Here is a 10,410-nt window from a genome sequence, read left to right as displayed (position 1 = left end):
ATACAACAAAAATAATAATTACGGTTTTAAGTTGTTAACCTGACAATTAGAACTTCCGCTCTTTTCGAAAAAGTTTAGTGATCCTACGCTTCCTAAGTCATGCCACATCCTGCAATACTGTTAGTGATTGCCTTGGGAAAGTAAGCATAAATTCCACCAGATTACGTCAAATAAGGTAAATGAATGTCAGCAATAAAATAGCGAATAAATTAAATAAAACCGCAAATTTATTTCCAGAATCTTTGTTTTTGGGATACGACAGTACCGCAATCGTTTTTGTGTCAAATAATTCCTGACTTCGTAAATAGTCATTGCTGTTCGGGTCCAGAAATACAGTATTTTGAAAACTGGCCGAGTGGTCTAAAGCGCTCTCTGTTACGGATCACTGCCATCTCACCTCTGTCTTCGTGGGTTCGAGTCTTCTGGTGGGTCGGTGGTTCTTACCTGTGTTTTCCCGGGTTCTTTCTCCACCATTAATACGGGCTGCCATGCATAGCCTCTCATGTGCTGAAAAATGGCGTTAAACCCCACAACAACAACATACATCCATACCAAGTCATGTATAGCGACAACAACAACAACATACACCCATACCACAACAATTATGGTCTATCACCCATAACAAAATTGTGCATCTGCTTGTTGTCTACTACTGGAATCCATGTATTTACCGCAAACCACCATAGTCCTACCGCAGACCACCTTTAAAATGCATTATGATGCTAATTTGTGTGTACAAATATGTTGTAAGTAAACAAAATGTGAAACTTATCATATAATACGCGAAATAATTTTGAAACGAGATTGTTAATTTTACACCGAGTCCGATTTACAGCTGTAAGGTGTTGTCATGATGTGTGCATTTCTTTTTTTTCATAATCGTTAAAACATCCATTATTACATTCATTAGATAATTGAAATAAGTAATTTATTTGACTATATTTGAGTGTACTTTAGTATATTTCATTGCATTTTAGTAACTAGCTACGATGTCGTAACCTCAACGTCCACGAAGCTGGGGTACTAGTACTGGCACCATTTAGTAACTAGATGTGCATTTCTGTTTAATATTGTTTCATTTCCCCCAAAATTTGATTGTGCTGATGATTGCTGTCTAAATCATTTTTGTATATATAAAAATTGTTTAATGGATTACGTATTAATTTAAGTGTGTACAGTTTTTCCTAGCAATTCCATACCTTGCTGGCATGTAGGAAGGAGATGTTATTTAAACAGTACTGTACAGCATATAGTATTTGCTGTTTTTTAACAGACGTAATGTAAATTTTAAGAGTTTTCGACAAAAAAAAGCTTGACCCCTCCCTTAGAAATTTAGAAATGAAATTTATATCATGTGGACAAATTCATTATACATAAAGTGTTTGATGTGATGTGATGTGATTTTGATTTTTAACGTAGCTTTAACAATTTTTCTGTCATATCGCTACGATGTCTGCAATGTGGCAGTTTATAGTGATGTCTAGCACTGGGACATCATGCCACAGACATGTAGCATGATGTCCCACCCAGTCACATTATCCTGACACCAAGCCCACCAGTCCTACCACTAACCTCTTAATGCTGAACGCCAAGCAAGGCAGCTGTTAGTACCATTTTTGTAAGTCTCTGGTATGACTCGGCCGGGGATCGAACCCATGACCTCCCGCATCTGAGGCGGACGCTCTAACCGCTACGCCACCGGAGCGGTCATAAAGTGTTTGAGACCGGAATATTGACTACAATTCGTCATATGATAGACTTCTGAAAATTACACCAATATAATATGAAGCAATGTTCATCTTGAAATCTATCTTTAATTCAAATGGATTTTAGTGTCAGTTTTTCGTTCTTGTCTAGTTGTATATAAGTACTGCAGAAATGTTCAAAGGGAACTAAATCCTTGTGTCTACCATCTCAATCTACCTTTTCAGATAATCTGCCCAGAAGTTGTATGTCATTTTGTATGTAAAAACCAGAGAAAACAATATTTTTTAACAAGACAGATTTGCAATAACTAGTCCTTACATAAGATTAAAAACTTTCCTTTAAAAACTTTACACACACACATACACACACGTGGTTTCGCCTGGTTTCTGCTGTTTGTTTTTGTTTTTGTTTAGTATGTTGTTCAATGATTTGGCATTATTGTTTGTCCATAAGATCTCGTTGAGATATTTCTTTTTGGTTCACTCACATGGCAAGACAACTTCTCTTTTACGTGGCTGTCATATTATTTAATGAAGAGAGGGTGGTCACGAAGAAGTTGTTTCATTTCAGAGGATCCCCCCACCCCCCAAAGACGATGGAGCTGTCCACATTAACCAACCCGGTGTCACCAAACATTTTATCTGTCACTGTTGTCTTCAGATTAGAAGACACACCAAATTTTCTTTGGAGTTTTTTTTTTTTTTTTTTTTTTTTTTTTTTTTTGTAGTTGTTGTTTGTTTGTTTGCTTTCATGTGCTCTGTACATTGCACCCTAGACACATTTGAGGATATCTCCACAGCTCTGTTCAGTTCAGGTTCTTCATCTGTACAACATGATACATGCTTATGTTGTGATATTTCGACACTTCTGATGTTGTTCTCGAGTTTGGCTGAAATTATGATAATAATGTTCTTTATTGTCTCATAACTTGTGTGTTTGTGCAAAAGCACGGGCCGAGAAAAAAAAATGGGATGTTCATTAGTGTCTTTACTTATGACAGTCTGGTTCTGTATACACTTGTTATGAGATTATTTGTGCCTGTGATTTTTTTCCCTTCCAAGTAATGTTATTTGGTTGTCGGTATATAATATGATGGCTGGCATTTTTTCTGTCTTGTATTATTCACTTTAGAAGGTATGTTTCTCACACATACCAATTATCATTACATCTCGTCGGCAATATTTTCTGAGTAAGTGTTTTGGTTTTGCTATTTTCTTTTAACATTCTTCTCGATACATTTTGTTCCTTGCTTGTTCGAAGTTCCGTGGTCCATTTAAAGAGTCGTCTCGTTTTAATTCGTAATCAACTTAATTAGATTTTAAGCGGAGCAGTCTATCTGGTATTTATCCATCGTATTGGGCTTTGTTCTCGCGTACTGCCGATTGACATAGAGTTGAGAAGAAGAAAAAACCCCACACGATCTATTATAAATAAACAACTACCCGATGACCCACGTCTGTTATTGACATGGAAACTGGTGTAGAAATACGCACATATTCAGATTCATTTGAGATTTTCAGATTTATTTGAGTGCATTTGAGTAACATTAAATACTTTACTGTATGTTTTAACTCCTCTACCCACACATCATGATATAAAATTGAGTTAATATATTTATAAAGGTGGTTTGTGGTGGTTTTCGGAAAATAAATGGACCGTCTACTACTGTGATGTAGTTGAATTTATGTTCTGTGTTTTAATCAGTTGTACGGTGCTAAAGAAGTGAGACGACAGTAGAGAAGTGAGATAACGCCCGTTACTCAGATGTAGGGGCGGGGGGCAATGGCTAGCGCTGAAAAGTAAGAGAACGCGCAAAAAGTTAGGAAACGCAATTTCCACAGCACTACAGCCCACCGACGTTAAATAAAATTTATTGTATCTAGTAACCACATAAGTTACGATACGGTTAGACATACAATGTCAGACGTCTTCCCTGATATTTGTTTTGGGTGCGACGTCTTACTGCCTCGTTGGTGGCGTTGTGTAGCGTGTTCCCCCATCGACTGAATGGGAAAGGAGAGGCCAAATTTTCATAAATATCTTGCAAACTGGGTAGCCATATCGACGCATTTCCACAAACCAAAGTCATGTTGCTTTAGTCGAACTTTACTACTCTGATGTCTTTTTTCTTAATAAATTCAAATTCTCACACAAAGCCAATGGACGTGTTTTCAAATTGTGGTGACCTACATTTCAGATGGCTGGAGTGGGATGCAAGCCAGCAATGCCGAAATCGGTTAAAAGGATCATGTGTATCTTGACTGAAACGATGCTATTTAAACACTTTCTTCAATATTAGTATCTTTTTATTCGTTTCATTAAAGAAACCTACTTAAACTTAAGCCGATTTCGTGAAAATGTGGCCTCTCCTGCCCCATTCAGTCGACTACACAACACCGGTACTCACGCAGTAAGACATCGCAACCCAAAAACCTAAATATCAAAGAGACGTCTTACATTGTAGGACTTGGATGCGGTGCGAGTAATTACTCATATCACCTACACATACACGTATATTGTAGTATAACAGTGTAATGTAGGTCACCAGGGAGCTGTCGACCACCGTCATATCCAAACACTAGAGAAAGTTACACGACTGTTCCTCCACAATGGCATCGGCTCGACGTGTAGCAGTGGTAAGTGTAGCAATGAATTTGATGTGTATACGATTATATTGCAGCGTAGCAGTAAATTTTAGTGTATACCATTACATACGCGTGAAAGTCCAGGATATTTTTTCTCGTGTACATGTGTTCAGACATGTGTCCGTCATTTCAACCAGATAAAGACTGTCCATAATGTTCTGTATCTATAATTATATTTGATGCTAAATATGAATGACTTGAAGCAGCAAAGACGGATTAATCTTCAACACGGACAAGAAGGACAACTCTAACAAATCATTGTTGGATCACTTGAATAGGGTTCAGAGTACGATATCCATTGCCGTAGAGCAACACGTTCCATCTTCGCCATAGTGGCCTGTAGTTTCAGAAAAGTATAAAATTGGTTCAGAACAACATGGTATATTCTGTATTTAAGAGCAATTAGTTGATTTGTTTAAGAGGAGTAAACTTTTTATACAGGATCTTGTTAAATAAATAATTAATTTTCAGTAGCCCGGAGTTCTATGGTATCGCCATCTTCGCTAGCCAAGGTTCCGATATGATAACCCTATCTACACCTTGGCGGATCGAACATAAATTTTAGTACTTTGTCCTAGCGACATCTTTTGGATTTCATGAGTTTCATGAGTAGCCTCCCTTAGTATGTAATGCTAACTTACCAATAGCTTGTAACAGCTGTGCATTGTACGTCGGCCGAAAACGATAGAGGCAATTGACTTAAAAATGATACTTTGTAAGTTAAACGTCGAAAGTATGACTACGTACCAGAGGAAAGCTAGTACAGGTGTATTTGAGTGAAAGGTATTTGCTCTAACACGATTCGGCAGTGGAAAACTCTTATTAGGTAAACATGTAGTTTATTCATGTTGTGTGCTCCCTTTGTCTCGATCATGTAGGAACAGTGTTCAAATTTGAACAACTTAATTTCGACTGGATGCGGTGGTTTGCCGCAGCATCCAATGCAATTTACAGACGAGGACCACAGAAATGTCTGCTCGATCCGCCAAGGTGTAAATAGGATTATCATATCGGAACCTTGGCTAGCAAAGATGAGAAATATCTGCTCCATACTCCAAGGTGTAGATAGGTTAATCAGAATTATACGCGAGAATGGGCCCAACAACATGAGCATGAAAGTGTTCTCCACAGACTATTTAATTAACTCCAGTTATTCCAACGAAAAGCAATAAATTGTGTACAACAAAGTTTTAAAGTCAACACATGTCAATTACGAAAGCCACCAGAAAAAAAACAATATTAAAATATTTCACACTTTGACTATCATATGCTACAATAGATTCGATCTCTTGTTTCTTGATAAGTATAATATTCATGTGATCTGACTTTTGCATAACATCTTTGAGCATTATCAGACGACGTTAACCGATTTGTCATGGTTATCTAGATTTTAAGAAGATATAGAATTTGTTTAAGAAAATGAGGTACGGCCATGTTTCGAAACCGCGATTTTCATGGGTCCATTGATAAAATAGCGTACTCGCTAGCCAATTTGATTAAAATCAGATCTCCACAGTCCCACCTGAAGACCTGACAACAACCGTGTTTGAAGTCAAGTCCTTGTGACCTATGGTATTACTATTAATCGTTAACTGTATCAGCCAATTAGATAAAGTCGTATACCTTCCCGTTTCGGAGACTTATCAGTACGACTGAAGAGCATGCATTTGTACGGAACAATTTTATTCACAGTTATGACACTATGGTCACAAAATTAAGTGACAGAAAAGAAGCAAAACCAACAAGTTTAGTAAAACTTTACAAACTATTTAATTATTAAAGTAATAAATGAAAAATGTGTAGGAACTTTCAGCATAATGAAGGGAATTATAATTAGTTCTTATAAAGGTATATGAAAGTCCTAAACCAATAAAAAGTCACTAATAATTTTAGTACCGGAAATATCCTGATCCTCAAAGAACCGTAATGTCGTCAACATGGCGTTGTCCAGAATTATTTCAAGTAACAGTTCCAGAATAATATTTGAGTCCAAATAATGAGCACTTTCTATCACAACTGAACAGTCTTAATAGTTCTTCGCTCGTAAAATATTTAAGTACAAAATCAATCACGTCTGCAGATTTGCATAAGGAACACAAAATGTCTGAATGACTCCAGTAAGTGCAGTGAAATTGAATGCTTACATTTTTCCTACCATACACCGTATATTGCGACCGTAGTTCGCAACTGACTCCATGTGACAACATACACTATTGATATTTGACAAACTTACTACATGCACATGGGAATCCACATAATTATCCTGGAAACATCGATATGCCATCAACGACAGAGAAAATATGTCATAGGCGCCATTTTAATTCTTATTATTACGATTAGTATTACTAACTGTGAACACGTACATAAACATATATTTATAGATCCTACGTTATTTGCGTTTTTAACAGTCAAATTACGTACACAATCTATAACAAAAGATATTCTATACAGTTTACGACCAAGAACAAAAATTACGAAAATAAAATTAATTCATATCCCATAATCTACAGAAAATATTGATATACATAACATTCACATTCAAATTTCTGAAAGCTGCATTTCCATTAGCTGTATCATAACTCTTAAGGGATCGCTGCCTGATCTTCATATAGAACAGCGGAGAACAGATTTGAATCAGAATGACTCGCCAGCAATCCTGAATTTTCCCGAAATCAACTAGTGATACAGAACTAGTAAATTATAAGATAAAAATACGACAGATGGCGCTATGCAGAAAAATACCGAAAACTTCGAATACCGTTTTACTATAGAACCCTTAATATCGTAGGAAACTAATATATCGAATATCCCTACAATGGCATATTCTTGAGTAGTATCAAAGTTTTCGTTTTGCCTTTTTAGCGTTTTTGGGTCCTTGCCACCCGTCATATCTTCTACCTCCAATGACAAACGTAGACCATATCTGACTGTTACATGTTTATCAATTTTAAATATGCACATATGTGAGCCAATTATGGGAGTAGAGTCTCGGACGGCTGTTTGTGCTACAGAGGATTTCAACAAGAAAAAAGGGGGAAAAACCCAGCCTTTGATACTGATTGGATTTGGTTGCATACTGTACAGTCTATACTACACAGGCAAACCACAATGGCAGCTGCTGTTTTGATCGATTGAAGATTTTTTTACTCGTCTTGTACTTCTGTGAATCCGCGCAGTTTCTTACTTGTGCTCTCAACTTCCTGTGATTTTCCATTTCCGCCAGCAGGGTCTCAAACTCAGCCGCACTGTATATTTTATCCTCGATTACCACATAGTACAATTTACTGATCGAATTTAGAATGCTCTGTGGGCTGCCAACAATCCATAATAGACGCTTACTAGTGAATGCAGTCGCATTGATATTAATTTGCTAGCACCACCAGAGACACCGGTTACTATCGATATCTCTGGCAATAATTTCGATTGGTGGACCTACAATGGTTGATGTCTTGATTCCAGTCACAACAAGCGGGCCTGTCTTGGTAATTTCATCTCGCAGCTGTTGTTCGCTTCGATTATTTTTCAAGTCGGTAACACTGAGGGACCATCACAGTTCTTCTATTAAGAATATAATTGCGTATTTTAGTAGTATGACAGGCAGACCATGTCCGGTCTCATCATCACGCGTCGGCGCAATACGCACACGCACTTCTAGCCAATAACCCTTTTTTACTGGTACATTTGTCATGCAGTTATAGAAAACACCTGCCTCGGGAATCCTTAAATCTCCGATGATTGTGTGTTCTGGGAACCCAGCACCCTTTTCTTTGAAAAACACTGATTGCGCTAGAACCTTTGACATCTAGTGATTGTCTTTGCCCAATAACTGTTACCAAACAAAAGCGTCCTTGTTAAATGACAGTTGGCATCTTTTTCACTTTAATTATGTCAAAGTTGCTGTAAAATATTCGTTAGCAAACTTAACAGGGGTGCATAAATCGGTTGATGTTACTTCGCCATTGTTCAAGCAGTCCCGAAGAGGTTTTGATTCTGATTCAGCAGTTAACGCTTGTGCGTTTTCACGTACACGTGCGATGATTCCAAGCTGGTCTCGAGTTGGTAGTGGTATATTAGGGTGGTCTCAACAATCAATTTGTATTTGTCATTTTACAAGATTATATTTCATTGTATATGAGGGTATGGTGGAACCGTTTGCATGCAGATGTTCATCAACAAGTGGAACGAAATTGTTATCGAAGTTAACATCCGCTTACAATTGGTCCAGCCGCGTCGGTAGATTCCGCAACCTCATCACCGCGGTCACATTCCATTACGTGTACAGTCATAAATCTAATCTTAAACACGAACACCAAAGACAGTTAACAATCCGTCAGGATAAACGTGAAATCGTTAGAGCAAAATTTAATCTCCGGCTGCTAATGATGCTGAAAATAAAACTGACAAAAATTATAATCTTACTGTTCATATTGTAAAGATGTATAATTCCTGGTGTAATCACCATCCTGTTATCACCATTCTTTGACTAATACTCACTCAATTTCGCGTCATTAAATTACAACGCAATTTGATGCGGGCACCTTAGCGATTTGTTCAACTACGTATTGATTTGTTATAACCTTAGTATCAATATATTTTTTGATACGAATCACCGACACATTGCTGTCTCTGATTCCGCTGTCTTCAGTAACTTCTGCAACCGTTGAAGCCGCTGATGCCAACAATGCTGGAATCGCTGAAAGGAATGGAAACATTCCACCGGACTTTTGCATTTGTGTCACCTCGAAATATCATCATGTTACAGTTGTCACGATCCACTTTAGGAACATGTGCGTATCACTGAGTCAAACAGACGATGTCAGTGTTTTTGTGCCGGCCTCGTGAAAATATTTGTGGGGGATTTACTTGATTTTCAAGCATGACATCATCGTACACAAGATTGTTTTTATTTGCGTCCAAATCGCAAGATGGGTCTTTAAAAGAGGTGTGAAAGCCAACATCGCACTTGGAGGCTCTGCCTCTCGTTGGCAAACGTCTACTCATTAAAGGTAATTTATCTCGATATAAACAACCAAACAATGGACAAAAATAGCCGTGAAACAGTTAGCCAGTGTGGCAAAGGTCACTAATGGTATTGCTCAAGCATGGTTCGCCAATCAAGCGTTGTGGCAAATTTACTTATCAGTACCCAGGCAGATTTCGCATGGTTCGATGTCCTAACACATCGTGAGGTTCATCAAGATGATTTGTTATTTTTTCGACATGATCGTGTTCGTGATCAACAAATTAAATTGCTTATATACAAGTACACGCGATCGATTGCCGATGTGGCCAGCAGATGCAACGAAGCTGAACCGTTGACGTTAGAAGATGTTGCAAGTGTCGCAGATGCACTCGAGCGAATTTGTGCACGCTGGCCGCACACTCACATGACCACGATTGTTACAAGCAGATCATGGCATAGCATTTCTAGAACGGAATCCGATGCCACATCAAGATATAGTCGTACCCCTGGACCATCGCGTGACACGTGTGTATGTGTTTTACAGTGCTCATAATGACATGTTCTGCTACAGAAGAAGTACCTATCCATGTTTTTTCCCCCAAAGCATCAGCTTTGCATTTGTTAGGGCCCAATGCCATGGCGTTTCATATACGTATACGTAAGCGTTTTATCTAATTTGTGAAAACACCGTCCTTTCTTGTTTTATTCTGTTATAATCCTCCAGTGGTATTTTATACTAAAATCCATAATGTCTGCCACTGGCACAAGTAGCACAAACTGTAAATCAGCCCTTGTCAAACAATTAAGTACGCCTATTTCCGGGTACTCATAGCAAAAATAAAACATCTTCTAGGAAGACGTCCGCCTCGGTAACCTCAAATGACCTATAATGAAGTACAGCACAAACATGAATTTTGGCAGGCTTTCGTACTTACCCAATAATGTCAAACGCCTTGTAAATTTCACCAGCACTTTTGGGTTGGTTATGTTCGATGAAAGCAGTTGCTAATTTTCTCATATACTTGCGCCGCCTCACTTCTGACTCGTGGTATATTGCTTTATAAAACAAATACTGCTGATTGGTGAGTTTGGATG

The 10,410-nt window shown here is 38.0% G+C and overlaps 1 protein-coding gene across 1 annotated transcript in view; it reads left to right on the top strand.

Moving 5' to 3' along the window:
* The first annotated feature begins 4,087 nt into the window (after positions 1–4,087).
* The window catches only part of LOC149796760 (carbonyl reductase [NADPH] 1-like), a 33,797-nt gene continuing 27,474 nt past the window's right edge, over positions 4,088–10,410 (top strand). The window contains exon 1 of the mRNA XM_089961416.1: positions 4,088–4,343. Within this exon, the coding sequence (XP_089817542.1) occupies positions 4,317–4,343 (27 nt within the window). The 5' untranslated portion in view covers positions 4,088–4,316. The remainder of the gene's footprint in view (positions 4,344–10,410) is intronic.

Source organism: Sinohyriopsis cumingii, chromosome 6 (assembly GCF_028554795.1).
Source record: "Sinohyriopsis cumingii isolate HCF-2022 chromosome 6, ASM2855479v2, whole genome shotgun sequence".
In the NCBI taxonomy this organism is placed as follows: Eukaryota; Metazoa; Mollusca; class Bivalvia; order Unionida; family Unionidae; genus Sinohyriopsis; species Sinohyriopsis cumingii.
Note: the sequence above shows the minus strand (reverse complement) of the source record. Positions and strands in the feature narration are given on the sequence as shown.